This window comes from Cheilinus undulatus, linkage group 6, assembly GCF_018320785.1.
Source record: "Cheilinus undulatus linkage group 6, ASM1832078v1, whole genome shotgun sequence".
Taxonomy (NCBI): Eukaryota; Metazoa; Chordata; class Actinopteri; order Labriformes; family Labridae; genus Cheilinus; species Cheilinus undulatus.
The window spans coordinates 52,756,799-52,777,439 of record NC_054870.1 but is presented as its reverse complement, the minus strand read 5'-3'; the positions used below and the strand labels follow the sequence as shown (position 1 = coordinate 52,777,439).

Genomic DNA, 20,641 nt, shown 5'->3' with positions numbered 1-20,641 from the left:
CCTATATACTGTTACCTATAATTGTGTCAGTAAGTTTGGAAATATCAGCCAAAACCCAGCAGTTATCTTTAAGTTACTGTAACTTTATTAAATTAATAAAAGCAGTAATAAGATGGTCTCATCAGTTTATTTAAAAACTACATTTACCATGAACCCCTGTAATCTAGCAGACTTTTAAATGTAGTTACACCAGTGATACTCATCGCGTGGCTCTTGTGAGATGATTTGTGGCTCTTTTATGTCATCATTTGAAATATTTTCTAGTGCCCTAAATCAGTTTGTTTCCCACACTTATACAGTAGACTTTAATTGTAAACCTTTTTTTTCTTTATATTTCCATTGCGCTTATTAACAATTTTTTACCCCTTTTTTCCAAATTCTTTGCCACTTTTAATCCATTTTTACCATTCTTAGCCTATGTTTGACACTTCTTTTTGTCACTTTTGCCCATTTTTTAAATTTTTGTCCTGCTTTTGCAATTTTTTGCCACTTTTTTTGGCCATTTTTGCCATGTTTGCCCATCTAAGCTGCCTTTTACCATTAAATACCACCTTTTTGCCTCTTTGCCACTCTCCGCTGGTTTTTGTCCTTTTTTCTCAGCTTTTTGCTGATTTTTACCCATCTTAGTCACTTTTCATTCATTTTTTTGCTGCTCTTTGACCATTTTTGCCACCTATAACTCATTTTGTGTCACTTCTCTCCCATGTTTTTCACTTTCTGCCCTTTTTTCCACCTTTTCTCTCCACTTTGGCTGCTTTTTACCCAGTTGTTGCAATTTTATGCCTATTTTTTCCCCCTTTCAACCATTTTCTCCACCAATAACTTGTTTTTATTGCCACTTTGACACTTTTCACCACTTGGATTGTAGCTCTAGCAAATGTATTTTTTAACAATTCAGAAAATCAGAACAACAAAGCTCTTGCTAAAAAATACGTTTCTTTTTCCATTAAAAAGCTTTCAGTGCAGCTCTTTACCCTTAAGAATGCTGTCCTGTTCCACTAAAAACTGCCACTATAGCTACATCCATGATAATCGTTGTTTGCCGGCTGAAGTCTGTTTTATACTTGAACATCCACGGAGTGTTCATTCATCAAATGTGTCGTAAAATCTTCAGACGTACTTTTTGCAGGGTTCTGTGTGGCAAATTTTCACCTGGTTGCGCACATCTCTGAATTTGTTGCAGACACGCCAGATGTCAAGATGGCTGATTTTGATTAACTTTTAGTTAAAAAGGTCAGAAAATATAAACCTCTAGGTGATTCCTCCTTGAAGAACTTTCCTTGGAGATATCACACAGTAGGAAAAGAAGAATAGTGTACTTCTTCATCTATCTCTCACATTACTCCCTCTCCTGCCTCTCTTGATCGAGTGTCCGTGCGACCATCTCCTCTCCCTTTTTTGTTTTAGCACCGAGAGTAAACACAGCAGCTCCTCTTCATGGTTTCAGACAGGATTTTTGAAGACACTGCCCCCCTAGCTTTTTGATGAATATTGGTTTACAGCAAAGAGGAAGCCAGCGCTAGGTTTAAATGCACCAGACATTTCAGCGCCATGATTCCATGTCAGTTTTTGTCCACGCCCCGGTCCACACATAAAGCACTACCGAGCTTTTACTGTACAACAAAACTAGTGATGCACCAGTGCATTGGTGGAATGTCGGCATTCATTCATGGTGGCCTTGTGAACCCTCATTGGCAGTAACGATAGACAACAGTCTGACAGGTTTCTACTGCGTAGCGCACACACCCATCTTTCTGGTCAGATCAGTCAGGTTTGCAGCGCTCAGAGTTCTTGGACGTTTCTGAAATTCACAGAAAAATAGGGGGACTTTTAAATCTTTCTCCCTCTGCCAAGAACAGCAGGCTCTGCAGGTTCAGTCAGAATGAAGTTAAAAAGAACAAAACCAAAGTCACCAAAGATGTGCTGCTGACTACGATCTCACCAAAACTTTAACCGCACATCGAATGGTCTAAAACTTTATCCCAGTTCTTTCTTCATTTGAACAGCTGACGAGAAAATTCAGCACATCAGATCCATCCTTCATAACGAAGAAACTTTAATATTGGCCAAAATGTTATTTTAACCACCGGCATCACCTGCCCACCTCTTTGTCCTCAAATGATGCTGATTAGACTGGTTCGTCTCAGACTGGGCTCTGCCGTTTCAGATTGGAGCTTAAGAAGATAAATCTGGCTGATCCATCAAATGAAAGTTTGAACTATTTTTTGAACTCTACCCTTCAACTTCCTGTCGTTTGCTGATGGCGTGATATTTTCTGCAAGATCAGAAAAGACCCGGAGGAAGTCAGCTGAATTCACGTTAAAGGACGTCTATCACTGTTCCACATCCTCCCTGCTAGATCACTGGTTGTATTTTAAATCTGTTGCTGTGTTTGTGAGTGCACTAATATTCACTAAGTGATGACTGATGTTTTCTTTCTGTCTATGAGGGTTCTGCATCAGTTAAACTCTAAAGGACCACAGCAGGGCCCAATAATGTCTCTGAAAGTCTTGTGTAAAAAATAACTGGTGTTGGTTGTAAGGAGCGGTCCTCCTCTCATCCATCTCATCGTAACGTGACCCCTAAAGATGACCCCATTTCACCCACGGCTGCTCATGTGCCATCCCTGCTGTGATGGGACATGGTGCAGGCTGTGTCACAGCCATCCTCCCTCCAGGCTCACTGAGTGTTCAGATGTTTAAACCTCGCTACGATCACACTCACAGCTTTGTCTCTCTCTGTTTCAGCCCTGACGAGGACTCCTGTCAGAAATTTGTGCCATTCATCGGGGTGAGAATTTAGATTTTTCTCTGCAAAGGTTTTAGACAGAAATGTCGATTCATTCTGTGTTGAGTTTAACACTTTATCTCTCCTTCAGGTTGTGAAAGTTGGGATTGTGGAGCAAAGCCTCTCAACTTCAGGTAGGGAAGAAATTTAACATAAAGACCATACTTTTGTTATGTAATCTACAGATCCAATGCCCTATTTACATTTTATATAGCCTTTAAAGTCTGTACAAGGCTTTCAAGGATGACATCATGTTTCAAAGGCAGAGGATGGAATGTTCATGAAGCTGGGGAAGTTGGGGGCTTTTTTCCATTTTTGCCCAATGTTAGGCCATAGTTGGCAAGTGGGTGGTACCAACAAGGAGCGAGGGTCACACCACGCTGTTGGCAGAGAAGGCTCTGCTCAAAAGATGCTCCTTTATGCTATGCCTCCTGCATAGCATAAAGCCTGTTGCACCCTCATATTCAGATTCATGCTACTATGAATTATTTGCTTCTGAAATTAAAATTATTTTCAAGACGCAGTGTCATAAATGTACGACACAGGGGTTTATGGAAAGTCAAATCATGCTGCTGACTAACACAGGGAGCATCTTTTGAACAGAGCCTTCTCCGCCAAGTAAAATTGTAGATCTATTTTGCAATAATATGTTTAGTTAATGATGAGTGTTCCTGACTGAATGTAGGTTTTCAGTTTTTGCTAAATCCTTTTTTATAACTGTGTTTTTGTGATAACCTGAAGGTTTGACTCTCCAGGACTGCTTAGGGTTTGTTTTTTTTTTTAAGCTTTTTCATGAGTCCATCTTTCTTCCTTCTTTGCAGTTGACTCAGATGATGCAATGGGAGGCAACACAAGCATCCTGTCCTCCCCAACGCCCCCATCGGCCGGTCCGTATGGGAAGGAGATCGGTGGCACTCCTCCGCAGTCTCCATCCGTGTCCACTGCCCTCTCTGGAGCTGGGTACGACGATGCACACATCAGCACCTCACACATCCACGTTTGCTTCTCTGCGGGGTTTCTGACTTTTCAGAGGGGTGGGTTTTTTTGGGTTTTTTTTTGATTGCAGTTCTCCATGTTCGGGCAGTGAGGTGATGGGGCTGCAGGTGGACTACTGGACATGGCAGGGTCCAGAGAAGAAGAAAGAGGGCGAGAAGAGAGATGTGGGGCTGAAGAACACCCTGAAGAGCAACTTCAGATCTCTGCAGGTCAGCCGTCTGCCCTGTGGGGGGGAGCTCACCCCCCCACCCAGCATGGCCATGACCGTGGTCACAAAGGAGAAGAACAAGAAAGGTACCACACCCCCGCAGAGATCAGATATTAGCACGGACAATCAACCAGTCTTTATTGGTAAAGTGCCAGTTCATAATGAAAGTTATCTCGAAACACTTTACAAAGAGGGCAAGTCTAGTCTGTACGCTATGTAATATTATAATAATAAGACCAAACATTAAACCACCATGAGCTCAGCACCAAACATCATTCAGCAAAGTTTCAGTGAAGAGAAAAACCTTTCCCATGCTGGCTCTGGTCAGAGGAGGAATCAGGCCCAAACACAGCACATGAATTTGACTGTCTGAATTTTTTCTCTGATTCTGAAGTGATTCCAGACATCAGCATGTCTCCCATCATCTTCGGTCAACTCTTTCAAAGACTCGTCACTATACTCTGATGTGTAAAATCATTGTAGTTCCTCTTAAAGCAGAAAGCATGGTCGGTTTAAAGTAAACATGTCCGTTAACACCTCTGTTTCCTCTGCAGTGATTTTTCTCAGTAAGAAGCCGAAGGAGAAAGAGCTGGACTCTAAGAGCCAAGTGATCGATGGAATCAGCCGGTTGATCTGCACCGCCAAACACCAGCACACCATGCTGAGAGGTAACAAAACATGTAGATGAAGCTACACCGCCATCTGGTGGTCATGATAGGAACTTGGAGTAAACCTAGAGCATGCAAACTGATAATAGCCTGATCTAAAGGAGGGGCTCACTTTCTTAATTTGGCTGATCAGAATGTGTAGGAAAAACTTTAAAGTCTTGATACGTAAAGTCAGATCAGTTTTGTTATCCATGTTCTAAACCAGATGTGATAAAGGGACTTCATCATGTTTCTGCAGCTGTCTTAGTCATACTTTTACTGCAGGGACAGTGCTGGATTTAAGCGTGTGAATTTGAACTGGTAAAACAATAGGAGAAAGGGGGAGGGGCTTATTTACAACCAAGTGGCTCTGTGATGTGATGTAGTCTGTAGGCTTATTCACACTTCCATTTAAAGGTGTGATATTTACATCCCGTCACTTTTTACCCTCAGTGTAAATGTCACAAAGGCAAAAAGAGGAAACAAAGGTGATGAGCCGGAGCTGAATTATTCTGCTGTAAAATGCTGTTTTTATAAATATAACTAACATTATTATTCTATACATGATTATAAGCCATAATGTCATAATAACCTTTCAAGGTCACTACCATTAGCTACCTGAGTGTGAAATGATGATAGATGGTCACACAGAAGACACCTTGTTTTGAGAAAAAATGTGTTTATTTATGATCTTGCTCAATGGCAACACAATCCTAGAGTGTCACGGTTACGTCTCTGAGCTTCAAATTTTGGCTGTGGGCTGCCACTACTGCTCAGAAGTTTATTGCTGGAGTGTGCTCCTTTATAGCTTTCTTTGTAAACTATAGTTTCCCTCCATGCTCCGCCCCTCTGTTAGCAAATATTTAAAAGCATCTTCTCTGTGTCCATGACATCCTTCATCTTGTTCTCTCCTCAGTTACCATCGATGGAGTCGAGTGGAACGATGTGAAGTTTTTCCAGCTCGCTGCCCAGTGGCCGACACACGTCAAGCACTTCCCGGTGGGAATCTTCGGTTACACCAAACCCGTGTGACCCCGGCCACCCCCCCACCCCCCGCTCGCCCGACTCTCCGCTGCACTTCAGAAAATGAGAGGAGACGCCGACGGGCCCCCGGCAGTACTAGCTTTCCTGTGGAAATCTTACTGACTCACAAGCGCGTGTTCATAAATTCATGTTGTCGACTCGATGTTTTTGATGTTGTTGGGTGTTGTTGTTGTTTTTTACACACTACAAAAAGAACAAGTACTATTTTGTAAGATTTGTGCTACCGCCTCGGAGGTATTTTGGGGTTTTTGACAATTTGCCACATTTCAATAATGGCAGCTGTGTTTGCACTTTGTTTTGTTAACATTTTATTATTTCTGTGAAATCCTACATTTATTGTTACTCTATAGACAATGGAGGAGTGTGATGGTGATGTGCAGTGGCGTGTGTGAGATTGTGTTTGTTGTTGAAAGTTGGATTATTGCTGTGAAACTAGATGGATCCTTCTCTTCTAACTGCGTTTTTCTTACTCGTCCCTTTCCCCTCTCAAACAGGCAGGAACATGAATTCTCTCTGCCTCGTGTCTTTAAGCACACGGTGTTCCGAAAAGCCGCTCAGCGTGGTGTTTCTGGACGTAGCTATGAAGGATGTAGCTACAACACGAGCCGTTCACGGCGTCAGATCGGCGTTGTTAGGAGGTCTTCTTTGGGTGTTGTACGTTCAGACTGTACGCTAACATCAGGTAGAAGCAGGGTAACGCTCCGCAGATCTAACGCCAACAGCTGAATGCCAAATTCATTTTGAACTGTTTGAGGCGTTTGTTTGTTTCCACGTCCTGATGGGGCGGTCAGGATACCAGAACTTTAACTTTGGTATGATTCAGGTGAAACTCAAACATCCATGACTCGATACCACAGCAGTGAAAATAGAAGTTTCAGCTGTTTTTAACAAATCTTTAAAGAACTTTTCAGCGTCTTTGTGCAGCTGTGACAACTTGCAGGAGTTTACCTGCAACAGACTCATCCCTCTCTGACACCTGTCTCATGAAATAGATCCAGTTTATTGAGGTTTCAGTGCTTTTAGATTCTAAAAACTGTTAAATAATAGAGATATTCTTGTTTAAATGTGCAGAATTAACCTGGAAACTTCAGCATTGTTTCATCATTCATTTGGTTTTGGCTTGAGCCTAAAAACAAGTTTGCAAATTGAGGCGATGTGCCGGAGTTTGCCTTTGATTTTTATGATGGATTCATTCCTCTTGTACACATCTATTTCATAAAATAGATCTACTTTGTTGAGGTTTCAGTGCTTTCTGATTGTGTTAAATAACAGAGATGTTATTGTTTACGATGCTTTATATTGTATAATTTTGCAACCTTTTACTGCCTACAAAATCATTCAGGGGGAAAACAATCTTAAATCCCCTGATAGTAGTTTCTATTCTTACTCATTCATTTGGTTTCAGCTTGATTGAAAAAACATTTGAAATGTTATCTATTAGTCCACAACCCTACAATTAATTTCACAATTTAAGACCGTTGCAGGAGTTAGCTTGCAATTCCTGGATGATTCTTTCCTCTCTTACACACTTAACCTGTAAAAAATATCTCATTTTAAGTTTCTGTATTTTTTGCTATGATCAGTTCTTAAAATATCAGAGAATTTACTATTTTTAACACAAGCAGTATTGAAAATGTTGGTCCTGAAGTGTTTCATTAGTTTTCCTGTAGTTTTTGCATGGATGCATTTCTCTCCTACACATCTGTCTGATAAAATAGATCCCATTTATTGAGGTTTCATTGATTTTGATACTATAAGGCAATAGTAAATGGAGATATTATCATTTAAGATGCTGCATCCAGACGTTTTGACCTTTTACTGCCTAAAAGTTCAGTTAAGAAAAACCAGCCAACTCCCATGTAGTTTCATCTTTTTATTCATTAATTTGGTTTGAGCTTGATCTTAAAGTGAGCAAATATAGACCTTGTGCGGGAGTTTAACTGCAGATTTTGATGGAGTTATTCCTCTCTTACACATCCATCTCATGAAATAGATCCAGTTCTTGAGGTTTTAGTACTTTTTTATGCTCTGAAGTATTAAATAGCAGAGAAGTTTTATCATTTTAAACAAATGTAGTATTGGAAAGTGTTTCACTTCCGTATTTGTGTTATCCATCCTGATTTTTGTTATTTTTGGAGTTTAAGATGATTTTAACCTTGCAGTTACGTCACATGCTACATGTCCCAAGGCTGTTTTCTTCAAAGCTGGTGGCTTTGGGTTCAAGTCCAAACTGTGGCTCCTTGCTGCCCAGTTTACAGCTTCATCTTTTGCCCTATCGTAATAAAAGCTTAAAAGCCCCAAATAAAAAACTAAAAGGATTTGTTTGGCAAACATTGTGACCTTGCTTTTAAGCTCGATACTCACCTGAGAGTACGGTTGTCAGGATGTTTGCTCTTCCATATTTATTTATGCTACAGGTTGTAAAACAATGTCAGGGTCAAAAAGCACCCCAGATCAGAGAAATACATCTATTCCATGAAACAAATGTAGGAGAGGAATGGTTTTACTAAGAAGTGCAGGTAGAGTTTCTGATGTGCAAAAATCTGTTTACAGAGTTTGCCGCTTTTAAGAGTTAAACATTAGAAATCTCCCAACATTAGGCACCTAGGACTTCTATTTTTGTTGTCATGGTATCAAAAAAGCTTGGATGATGTTTGATTTTCCTAGGACGATATCAGAGCTTCTGATATTGCTATGGAGACAGCCCTAGCCGAGAGGACGTCTCACTCCTGCCGTATTGTAACAAACACTCCAGATGTGCAGCGATGTGCCAAAGTTTGTCCTCTAGTCGATCCAGCTGAGCTCTTGGTTCAAATTCAGGCAGTCTGTGGTTGTTGGAGTCAGTATTAACTTTACTGAGTTTAAATTAACTCATTAGTGCAGGTGATGACGTATAAACAGGACTAACCTAGAATCCGCCGCCGTGTCCTTCCTGACAGTCGAGTGGGTCGCTCGTTTTTGTGCAGACGTCTTTTGGGAAAACGTCTGACTTGAAGCCCGCTTTGACGGTCACGTTGAGCTCAATGCAAGTGATGCTTTTAAACTTAGGATGAAAAGTGAATGGAGTGTCGTGAGGTGTCCGAGTCACTGCCCGTGTCTGTCTGTGTCGGTGTGCTCCGTGTTCGATGGTACTCCCTCATAGTGTTAACGTGAAACTTTTGCAATAGGAAACCTTGGACAAAGGGCCTTCTGTATGAGTTTGTTGCTTTTTATAAAGTGAAGACTTACAAGCTTTGATAGGCTGGCTTTTTTAGTATTGTATAGAAAATATATACAAGATGTATTATTGTGAATCCCCCCTCCCTCTAAATTGAAAGCACAAATAGCTTCCCCTTATTTCTCGACATAAATGCCAAATATATATTAGCAGAAGTATGACGATGTACAATGCAACACTATTAGACGTTACTCTCCCTCACATTGTAATGCACTTTCATGTGGTTTTGACACATTTGACTCCAATTTGGACTCTCTTTGGTTTGAGGTGTTTGATTTAAACCACTACCTTTAGGAAAAGAGGAAGCCGTTCTGATTAATATTGTTTTTAATGACCCTTTTTCACAGGGATGATGTGTTTGATGACGGGGTTAAAATCCCCTCATGGCTGTCTGTTACTTTATGTTTTGCCACTTGATGAAAAAAATGTTTTGCAGCTACCGCCACGTTCTATGGAAGCCCATTTCTGCCAGTTAAAAAAAGGAAATATGAGAAAGAAAAGCAAAGATGTTAAACTCAAATTATAATCGACCAGTGGGGTGCAGAGGTTTGCAGCACCTGCAAACGTAAAAACTACCAACAAATGTGCAGCATTAATGCAATAATGGTGCAAATGTAATGACAGCTGCCTACTGAAAACCTAATAATTATTTTTACATTTGCAGGAATTTATTATCTTTGTTGAAGATGAAATCACCCTTCCACCAAAACGCGTGGTTGTTGTTTGCTGTAACCTTTTAAAAGTGCCCATGGGTTTACGTCAGCTTAAGCTCAAGTCACACTTAAAAAGGTACTCATGGTGTTTATTTTGTTCGCCATGAAACAAGAAGTTTTTTTAAATACTTAAAGAGCCTTTGATCCCAACACATTTCTGTTTCATTTGATTCAAGTAAGAGTAATTTTACTGTTCATAGAGAGCTGAAAAATCAGCTTAAGCTCAAGCCACATCTAAAAACATAGCCATGGCGACTGTTTTGTTCGCCATGAAACAGGAAGTTTTTAAATACTGGAAGAGCCGTTAATCCTAGCACATTTCTGGTTCATTTGATTTAAATAAAAGGAACTTTACTGTTCAAAGAGAGCTGAAAAAAAAAATCACTCTTGGGCAAAACTGGCTCTCCCTATTCAAGTGAGTTGCTGTCTTAAACATACAGGATACAAACTTCCTGAGATTAAACAAATTTTAAATGTAGACGGAGATTTTAGGTTATTATAAAACGATAATACTAGGTGGGCGACCAGTGTTTCGGTTTCTCTTTTTAATAATTTTCTTTTATTGACACGTTTAATCCAGATTCATGGCTCAACCAGTGTTTTAAGACTGTGTAAAATCTACTTCCCGTTTCATGGCGAAATCAAATTAAATTTGTGAGAAATTTATCAAGTTTTTGAAATTTTACAATTAAATCTGCAGATTTTGTGTGACATTTGCGAGCAGGTATTACATTTGCAGGTATAACAGGGTTTGTGGTTTTGTATCCTGGTTGGATGGGTCCTTTCTGTGCTTCTGTCTTTCTCCCTGTGCTTACATCCTCCCACAGTCCAAAGACATGCTTGTTAGGCTAATTGGTAACTCTAAATTGATCATAGGTGTGGCTCTGATTGACTCCAGCCTCCCTCAGCCCTAAAGGGAAAAGCAGTGTAGATGAATTGATGGATAGTGGACTGGTTCAGTGGTTCCCGAGCTTTTTCCTTAGGGTCCTCCTTGGACCCACTTGAAAAAACTAAACATCTATCTTAATTTTTATTCATTGACAGAATCCAAACCTAATAGGCTTCCTTACTTAATAGATTTAGCCAAAATATCTATGTATAAATTATCCAATTTAATAACCACATAAGAGCCACTCTACAAAGAAAATATTCAACTTTGAAAAGTTGGAAAATTAAAAGGAGAGCTAGAAGTTTTGACTGTGAAAATCATAAATTTACATGGACAGAAACTTGGATTCTTTTTAGATTATAAAGTTAAAAATAACAGCTTGCATGGAGGAAAATGGAACCAGATAAAACAGTTTTCCTGTTTTTCTGACCTTGGTTGCACACACAACCCCACAGGTACCAGCTGCCTCTCTGAGGTATTCAGTCATCAGACAGTGAGGGTGCCATGGTGGGTTAGGGAGAAAGGCTGCAGCAGTTTTTGACTTTGACCCATTTGTGCAAATTTGACAGAAAATCCCTTGAAGAGCTCTTAAGATATGTTCTCAAACAAGGCATGAGCATGAGGCTGAATGACCAGTGAGCTGATCTGTGCATTCTTTAGTGGATAAATGTGTTAAAGTCTGGGAGATTTCTTAAAGCAGTCTTGCATTATTGCATTCACAAGAAAGGCCCAGATGGACAACCTGAAAACTGAATGTCCCTGACCCTGGTTTCCACCAGCACAGAGCGTCAGAATTTTGCTATAAATTTGATTCTTTATCTCAGAATAATTGCGTATTTTTTTAGATTATACTCTATTCATCAAGTGCTTAGCGCACCCATATTTTTTTTTATTACTGGCAGAGTTGGGCTTCCGTACGCGTCTGCCCATGACGACACAGCCGAGCGCTTGTCTCCTGCTTTCTGAAGACGTTTACTCCACACGTTCTTCTCAGAGTTCAGAGGCCACCGGCCCGTTAACATGCTCCTGAACGCGGGCTGTGACGTGTTCAAGGGCAGAACTGTTTGAGGGAATTTTTATTTCGAGGAAGCCTTTTAAATAAAACGGGCAAAGTGAAAAATGTATTTCAGCGTGTTTCACCTCGATTTAGATTTTTTTTATTCGCCCTGAATCTAGAGGTAGCATGGGGGTGTTTTACAAGGCTGGATCAATGAGCAGGCATGCAAAAAACGAACATCAGTGTTAACGTTTCATTAAAGGTCAGACTACATGCCATCTCATTGCTCCTGGTACTTGAAATGCCGCCCAGTGTCTTTGCACAAACCCTATTTTAAATGACATGACAGTATTTTTAAATTTACCACTAAAAATATGGGTTACTCTGCATGTTTTACTATAGATGTAAATATGTTTTGGATTTTTATATTGTTTTGTTTCTTTCCATGCTCTCACAAGCAGTTGTGTTTAATAAAAATTTTTAATCTTCTGTACAAACGTCTCGTCTTTATTCATTCAGACATCACTCCAACATGACAGGAAAATAATCTACAGTCCCAAATGTTGGTTTCTACGCCGAGATGGAAGGCAGGTTGACGTAGCTCTTCATCGGAGGCAGAGGTTTAATCTTCCGTCCCGCCCAGCCGCCTTTCCTCTGCCACAGGCCGCTTGAAGGGCGTTTGCCAAGCCAGCGGTTCCTGCCGGCTTTGCCGATGATCCGTTTGTTGTGGTCGATGTTCGATACCCGTCCCACCGTGACCATGCATGTCTCCAGCACCTGTGGGTGTCAGCATGATCACGTTAGGGTTACAGCAGATCAGATGGGAAAGAGCAGGACGACATTAACACTTATCTGTATCATACTACTTACTTCTTTTTTTAACAGCACATCATGTCAGTACCAGAGAGATTATTACCAGTTTATTTGATAAGTAGGATCACACGGCAAGGTTCATCCGCCATTCTTAAGAAGAACTATGTTCTTAAACTATCGAACCTTTTCTTCTGTGATTTATTCTAAGCTAAAAATGGAATCTAAAAACACTCCAGAACACTCAGACCAACATGTGAGAGCTGATAGGACAGGATAACATTGAACATTCATCAGCACTCAAATATGCTAGACTGAGAATGACAATAAAATCTAAATTTAAATTTGGTCAAACATTAATTTAAACATACAAAGTTTAATCTAGGCTGCAAAATCTTACAATATGGCTATAAAAAAAGCACGTGTAGAGTTTTATCATCAGACATTTATTTAGAACAATGAAAACCTATCTCTATAGCAGGGGTCATCGAGAACATTTGCACAACGGCCAGATTTAGTCCCGACAGAAACTCTGGGGGCCAGACCTTCAAATACACAAAAATTAAATCAATATTTTGGCTTTAGTTGAAATATTATTGTAGCAGTATTTGTATTTTCTTTCAAAATGCAGGACATTTTTAGGAATTACCAGAGAGATCTACCTCTGTTATCTATAATGCAGCAGACATGAGGAGCCTGACAACAGAATTGGCTGGCCCCCTGAAACTCCCAGAGAATGGGCCCTCCACAATCATGATTTAGTACTAGTATTAACTCATTTTTGACACTTTCAACCTCTTTTACCAAATTTTTTGCAAGATTTTAACCCCTTTTGAAACCAATTTTCTTGCCTGTTTTATGCCCTTTGTGCCAATTTTATCAATTTTTGCCACTTTTCTTCTATTTTTGCCACTTTTGATCCCCTGTTCATTACATTTTTTTCAACATTTTTTTGCATTTTTAAAACCAATTTTGCCCCTTCCAACACATTTTAGCTGTTTTTTGCCTCTATAACACTTTTTTGCCATTCTTTAACCCATTTAAACCACTTTTCCTGCATGTTTTATCTCCTTTGTTCCACTCTTTTCTCCATTTTGCCACTTTTCTTCTGTTTTTTCCACTTTTTAACCCCTTTTCATTAATTTTTTGCACATTTTTTGTCATTTGTAACCAATTTTTGATACCCTTTGCCCTTTTTTTTCTCTTTTACTAATTTTGCCACATTTTAACCTATTTTCACCACTTTTTCCTGCCAATTATTGTCCCTTTTTGCAACTCCAAAACCCATTTTACCACTTATCACCCATTTTTGCAGCACTTCTGCATACCTTAACCCTTTTTTAAATATCTACTAATTATGACAGTAAATTTCAGCAAAAACAGATCAAATGTTAAGTCATTCTTAAGTTATTTCAATATTAGCTGTTTGTGGGATTGATTTATTAGCTGCATAAATTTAACACCAAGGGATAATCTTAAAACCACAGCATCTTCATTTCCTCCCTTTGTGAATCTAACGATCATCTGGGGGCCGGACAGGAAGCTTTGAGGGGCCTGATATGGCCCCCGGGCCGCCAGTTGATGATCAGTGCTCTACAGACTGGTATGTGTGCATCAGCTGGTATATAAATGATGTTCAATCATTTTAAAGGTCACATATTATGCAAAAATCACCTTTTCAGGCTTTTCTAACAAAAATATGTGCCCCTGGTCTGTCCGCAACCCCTCAAGTACCAGAAAAATCCATTCCTTCGCCCCTCTTTCTCTCCACCTTTCAGAAAATGCGTGCTGAAACAAGCCATTCTCAGATTTTACCCTTATGATGTCATGTGGGAGTTAGTACCACCCCCAGGTTCAGTTGGCCCGCCCCACTTGGAAGAAAGTTCCGCCCTCCCCTCCTGATCCTCCTCTCAGCTGTCAGCTGAGATGCTGGATAGCTCAGTGGGTTATGCTGTTGACTTCAGTCTGGGAGATTGATGGTTCAGATCCCAGTCAGGTCTTTAACTTTGGATAAAAGTGTCTGTAACATCAGGAAAGCCACATCCATTTCCTGAGAGGGGCGGAGTCAGACAGCTCACTAACATTTAAAGCCACAGACACAGAAACAGCTCGTTCTGAGCAGGGCTGAAACAGAGGGGGTTTTAGATGTGCAAGAATCCAATAATGGAGTGTTTTTTCAGCAACAAACTTCACAGGCATGCTTAGGGGATGTTTTGTTTTTGTCTTAAAGGGGTAAAATATGTCCCCTTGAAGTGTTTTATAAATATAGTTTTAGCACCATCCTCTTAGATCTCCATTATCTCACCTGAACCTGCTGCTTCGAGGGGAGCTGGACAATCACCGTCCCGCTAACTTTTCTCAGCAGAACACCGCTGGTACCTGGAGACAAAACACAGAACAACAGTCATGGGAAGAATGGTGAGAATCACACACACTTAGAGGAGCTCTCATAATCTTCTAGAAATGTTTCAGTTGCAAGTATTTCCAACTTTTTCCAAACTGGAGAAATCTTTCAGAGATGTAACAGGAGTAGAAACGTGACAGATGGATCACCTGCAGCTCGGATGTACTCCGATCCCTTCCCCGGTTGAATCTCCAGGTTGTTGACCAGCGTTCCAACAGGAAGAGCCCCCAGCGGGTACGCATCGCCCTCATTCGCCACAACTGTGAAATAAAAGCAGAAAATATAAAAACAGAGAATGTGTGCTTTTCTAACTCAGTGAAAGGTTGGAGGATGACTCTCGTACCCGCCATGCGTCCGATAACCCCGGATGTTTTAATGATGTCTCCGGTCACCATGTTCTCCGTAGCGATGATCCAACGTTTACGGTTTCCTCCAGCGACCAGAGCAATGTCCGCCGACCTGAGAAGATCTCCCGTTATCAGACGTTCATGACCGTTGATACTTCCTGTACAGTGAACGCCGTTCTCACCTGCATGGATCGTATCGCACCTCAACGACCTTCTCCTCAAACGGTTTGGCCTCTTTGTCGGCTTCGTAGCACAGTCGCTGGAAGTCGATCATTCTGTATTTCTGTTTATGGCCTCCTCCGATGCCGTGTGTCCGGACCTTTCCTGGTTGGTGGAAGAGAGAGAAGACCTTTAAAGGAAATACACCACAAAAGCCTTCTAACTACAGCTGAACCTCTGACTGGTTTTACCGGTATAATCTCGGCCCCCGGTCTTCTTCATGCCTATTGGTTTGATGGTGTATTTCTTCATCTGCTTCCACAAACTTCTGTTTTGCTCCAGAGACGCCGTAGTCAGGAAGCCTCTCACCTGGACGGCTGTACTCGGAGCTCCCAGTTTAGTCTGAATGACCGCCTGTGGACACAGAAAGCTTTAGCAGTAATGCACTAATAAGGCTGCAGAGGTTTGACACTTGTGGTACCACCTTTAAATTTAAACGATAAATTCTCTTTATGGTGCAGAAATGGTGTCATTGTTTCTGAAGAGCTTAGGGTGGAGTTTGGCTGCTTTTTTGAAACTTATAATTTAATGATTTATCACAAGAAAAAGAAATAAACCACAGTTTAAACTGATTAGACCAAAAATATACACAATGCAATTAGGGCTGAACAATTTGAGAAAATAATCTAACTGCAGAATTTTCTCTCAATATTGCAATGTGATTTAATATGCGATTACTTTAAGGTTCCTCATTTTACGTACTATTCAACAAACATAAGCAAAAAGTAATTTTAAATTATGACCAATGGAATACCAGACACTAACACTAGGAATATACCAGACACACAAAATACCAGACACTTACACTAGGAAAAAACATTTGAAAAAAAAAATCAAATTGTGATTTTGGCTCATGTAGCAAATTTGATATTGATTGCTATACTGAAGGGATGTTGATTTCTTGTTATTCTTATTTTGATTTAAGAAAATCATATACACCACTGATCATCAGCTGGCGGCCCAAAGGTTCCTGTCTGGCCCCCACAGATCATCAAATTCAGAAAAGACGGAAAAGAAGATGTTGTGGTTTTAAGAGTATCCAATGTCTGCAGCTGTTAAAATCAAGCCCACAAACAATTAATATGAAATAACTTTAGAATGGCTTAACACATTTCATCTGTTTTTACTGAAATTTACTCTCAAAACTAGTAGATATTTATAAGAGGGTTAAGGTTGGCAGAAGTGCTGCAAAAATGACCAGAAAAAATAGTGAAAAGGGGTTAGAGAGTAGCAAAAATGGCTGATAAGTTGCGAAATGGGTTTTGGAGTGGCACAAAGGGACAAAAATGGGCAGAAAATGTTGTAAAAAGAGGTCAAAATCTGGGAAAACTTGATAAAAGAGGAAAACAGGGGCAAAAAGTATCAAAATTTGTTTACAAATGACAAAAAATAGTTCAAATTAGTGAGGAAACGAGGTTGAAAAGTGGCAAAAATAGATAAAATAGTGGCACAAAAGGGATCAAACATGCAGGAAAAGTGGCTTAAATGGGTTGAAGAATGGCAAAAATTGGGTTAAAGAGGCAAAGAGTATCAAAAATGGGTTACAAATGACAAAAAAAAGTGCAAAAAAGTGAGGAAAAGGGGTTAAAAAGTGGCAAAAGTTGTTTAAAGAGTGGCACAAAGGGGATAAAACATGCAGGGAAAGTGGTTTAAATGGGTTAAAGAATGGCAAAAACTTTAAACACAAAAATGTGTTTAAAGTGGCAAAAAATGGTTTTAAAGTTAGAAAAATTGTTAAAGAAAATGTAATGAAAAGGGGTTAAAAAGTGGCAAAAACAGAAGAAAAATGTCAAAAATGAGTTAATACTGGGCCCCTTCTCTGGGATTCTCAGAGGCCAAGCCAACTCTGTTGTCAGGCCTGCCTCTTTGTGGCCTGCTGCTTTATAGATAATAGGGATAGATCTCACTGAAAATACAGATACTACTACAATAATATTTAAATCAGACCAAAATATTTATTCAATTTTTCTATATTTGAAAGTCCAGCCCCCAGAGTTTCTATGGAGACTAAATCTGGCCCTTGTGCGAATGTTCTTGGTGACCCCTGATATACACAAGCAGGAAAGTAAGATTTTACTAAACTGTCTTGGAAAAAAAGACTTTTATGCATAATGTGAAGAGCATGAAAGTTCTGCTGCAAAAAATTGTATCAAATCTGTAAAAAAGAAAAAAACCTATTGCATTGTCTGCGATTTGAAAATTGCAGCAGGCCAAATTGCGATTTAATCTAATTTACGATAAATTGTCCAGCCCTAATTGCAATAGCCTTTTTTATAAGCAAGCTTTTGGCTCCTCATACTCATCATAAGTATAATGGGATCCTTATGGGAGCAGATTTGTTGAAATTTGAGAATACAATTCTTGATACTATCAGTAAGCAGGTAATACTAATATTCACACAGCTTGTCCCTTGAATGCCGTTCATTTTCCTTGCTGCAACTGTTGGTCAGTTCAGAATTTGATCATAATTTTTTTCAAAGTATGCATGATCAATTAACTACCGTAACTCAACACATCATGACTGAAATGTTCCAAAAATTGGCCAAACAATGTGCCCATGGTGACAGCAAACATTTTATTGTAATCAGTACGGTATGCAAAACATTTTTTATTCACTAAATATTTAATCAAACTCTGCAGAGATTTTGACAGTAATTCTGAAGTTTCCTGTACATTTTTGATTTTTTGATAAGCATTTAAAGTCTTGTGGCCAAAAAAAAAAAAAAAAAAAGTTCTTATCATCGTCTGTCTTTGTCAGTTTTCAGGTGTTATGTGCTCCTGTAAAGCCAGCAGCAGAGGCTCCAGCAGCGATAGCAGCCGGTTGTGCGTGCAGCTCGCCAGCTCTCAGACTGCAATTTGTTGAAATTCCTCAATTCCAGTTACGTCTTTCAAAAATAAGAAATTTCCCATCCAATCAGTGGGTGTCTTGGACTTCTATTCTGGTATCATAACAGATGCACATTGTGTTGATTGAGACCTTAAGTATGACAAACAGACTGTAAATTTTTACCTCTGAGGAGAGCAGTGCAAGCTGGGAGAGAGTCATGGAGCGCAGGGCTCGGGTCAGACAAGACACCGCCATCGCAACAATGACCAGCTGTCACACCTGAGGAGCAAAGGGGGTGAATGTAAAAAAAGGTAGATATTTTTATTATTCTGTTAATGGGTTTTTAATTTACCTTTACTATTAGTGTTGTATTTTGTATGATGTGGCAATAATTTCAGATTGATGAAATTAAATTTAACTGGCAGCTTTTGAATCTAACAAGTCTTTTAAAACTTTTTATATATTACAAATTTATCCATTAATGTGTTTCTATTTAATCCTACGTTTAAACAAATCTGAAAGTTTTAAATCATCTGAGGTCAAAATGTATGTTATACATGCCTAGGTCTCACCTAAAAACTACAGTTAAACATCTGACTGCCTTATATCTATGCTGTTAACATCCTGACTGCAGTAACCTAACGGGTGTTGTGGTCTAACTTGTGACCGTGTTGATCGGCGCCGTCCAGCCGCTGATTGACGTAGTTATTTCAAACGTTTAAAACGGGGATTTCTTCCCGAATATCACTTTATATCCATTTTACTGCAACCATAACTGACATGTACATTTTGAAATTATCCTAAAGTATAAAAAGGAGACTTTGTGAAGGATTCTTGAGGTCTGAGACAGCAGTTCAATCCGCGACTGGAGGACGCCAATTAACACAGTCACAAATTACAACAATACACCGTAACCAAAGTTAACCGTAGCCAGAGCTAGCTTATATAGCCACATTCAACGAGCGAGACAACTTTAGCATCTAATTTAGTGTTTAGGTGAAAAGAGGATAACGGAATAGCTTGTCCATGCTCTGTCTATCTCTAGATGAAATCCAAATAATTACAAACATTTAACAAACCTCTATATTTGACTCGATATCATCCCAATCCTCTCACCGGCGTCCTTCACAGTCCTACACGCTGCGTCGCGGACTGATGACGTTTACTCTCGCCAGCGGGTCCTTCTCCTAGTTTATTTATTCAGACAGTAAAAGCTTACGTTGTCTTGTTATGCTGGAACTGAAATTCTTTGAACAACATCTGGATGTTTGTCACAAAGCTGCAATATTTTAGAGACAAAAATATCACGATTTTATATTTCCTGTGACAGATGTTTCCAATAGTGCCGCCAGGGGGCGGTAAACCCTCATTTATGTAGTTTATCCCATTTACCATTCAATATAAACAGACCATCTCTAATGCCGAATGGCAAGGAGAAGAATGAGGAACAGTTTTATATAATCTGAACTCAGTACTTACTACTTCAAGTAGTACACGTGTAACCAGTGGAAATATCTGCGTTGTGTTTATGATTTTGTGAAGGAGACTGCCACACTGGATCGTCTCAATGACCACTTTTAATCTGGCAGAGATAACAAGAGACACAAACTCCCATTCCAGATCCTCTCCCACAGGAATTCATTCAAAAGGGCCACATGGAATAAAATATTATTTTACAAATAGAACAGTGCATACCTGGCAGATAACAAGAGACACACAGGTCTCCCATCAGCCGGCTAGCAAAGCAACAAATGTTCCATCATTTTTACAAATATATATGCATTTTGATGTATTTTGAACCACAATTTCCTGATTTATGAGCAATGTCTTTATTATGGTTAAATTAAGTTTATTTGCATTATTTTGTAGTGCTGGACCACACTATTTGAACATTTTTAAGCATTGTATTTTACTCTATTTTATACAAATTTCAGTCTTTTGACCAATTTATTTAGTCACTTTTGATTCAATAATGACACTAATTTTTAAGAAAAATTAAAAAAAACCACACTTTTCACTGTAGGCATATGGAAACCCATTCCTGCCACTGAAAAGAGAAAAATGTTGAAGTAAGGAAATAAAAAGATAAAGCCAAAGTCATAATTATAAGATTAAAATTGAAACTTATGAGATAAAAAAAATCATAACTAAAAGATACAAAGTCAAAATTATAAGCTAAAAGTCATTTCATCAGTTATGACTTTTTATGTCATAATGTTGACTTTTAATTCATAATCTTGACTTTGTATTAGGGCTGGGCAATTAATCAAGAATTAGATTAAATCGCAATTTGGCGTGCTGCAATTTTCAAATTGCAAAAGGTGCATTATCTCTTTGACCTGAAATCTGTGTAAAAATACCAGTGTTTAACTTCCTTTTTGCAACAGAAATGTTATGCACGACACATGCAATCATTCAGGTGCCATTTTTTATAGAATAGTCTACAAAAAATCCTACCTTCTTCATTTTCATTCTTTTTTAAAATAAATATGAGAATGACAAAAACTCTTCAATGCAACAGTTCACATCCAATTTG

General features: G+C 39.3%; 2 protein-coding genes across 2 annotated transcripts in view; one reads left to right on the top strand and one right to left on the bottom strand.

Moving 5' to 3' along the window:
- zmp:0000000755 (phosphofurin acidic cluster sorting protein 2) overlaps window positions 1–11,987 on the top strand; it is a 122,288-nt gene extending 110,301 nt beyond the window's left edge. The window contains exons 19-24 of the mRNA XM_041788829.1: window positions 2,748–2,790; window positions 2,879–2,921; window positions 3,609–3,747; window positions 3,854–4,077; window positions 4,546–4,659; window positions 5,555–11,987. Coding sequence (XP_041644763.1) covers window positions 2,748–2,790; window positions 2,879–2,921; window positions 3,609–3,747; window positions 3,854–4,077; window positions 4,546–4,659; window positions 5,555–5,670 — 679 coding nt within the window. The 3' untranslated portion in view covers window positions 5,671–11,987. The remainder of the gene's footprint in view (window positions 1–2,747; window positions 2,791–2,878; window positions 2,922–3,608; window positions 3,748–3,853; window positions 4,078–4,545; window positions 4,660–5,554) is intronic.
- On the bottom strand, window positions 11,960–19,265 carry mrpl2 (mitochondrial ribosomal protein L2). Its single transcript, XM_041788830.1, has 8 exons — window positions 19,185–19,265; window positions 18,289–18,384; window positions 15,470–15,632; window positions 15,242–15,383; window positions 15,056–15,171; window positions 14,862–14,972; window positions 14,614–14,687; window positions 11,960–12,275 (listed from the first exon to the last, which is right to left on the bottom strand). The coding sequence occupies exons 2-8, from the start codon at window positions 18,358–18,360 to the stop codon at window positions 12,069–12,071; spliced, it is 885 nt and encodes a 294-aa protein (XP_041644764.1). The 5' UTR covers window positions 18,361–18,384; window positions 19,185–19,265; the 3' UTR covers window positions 11,960–12,068.
- Between the last annotated feature and the right edge of the window lie 1,376 nt (window positions 19,266–20,641).

Bases quoted from the DNA above. Each gene is read 5' to 3' on its own strand.
- mrpl2 (XM_041788830.1), bottom strand. From the start codon at position 18,360: ATGGCGGTGTCTTGTCTGACCCGAGCCCTGCGCTCCATGACTCTCTCC. The intron at 14,688-14,861 runs GTGATCCATCTG...TTTTGTCTCCAG, and splicing joins GGAGTACATCCGAGCTGCAG to GTACCAGCGGTGTTCTGCTG. The intron at 12,276-14,613 runs GTGAGATAATGG...TGACACCCACAG, and splicing joins CCTCGAAGCAGCAGGTTCAG to GTGCTGGAGACATGCATGGT.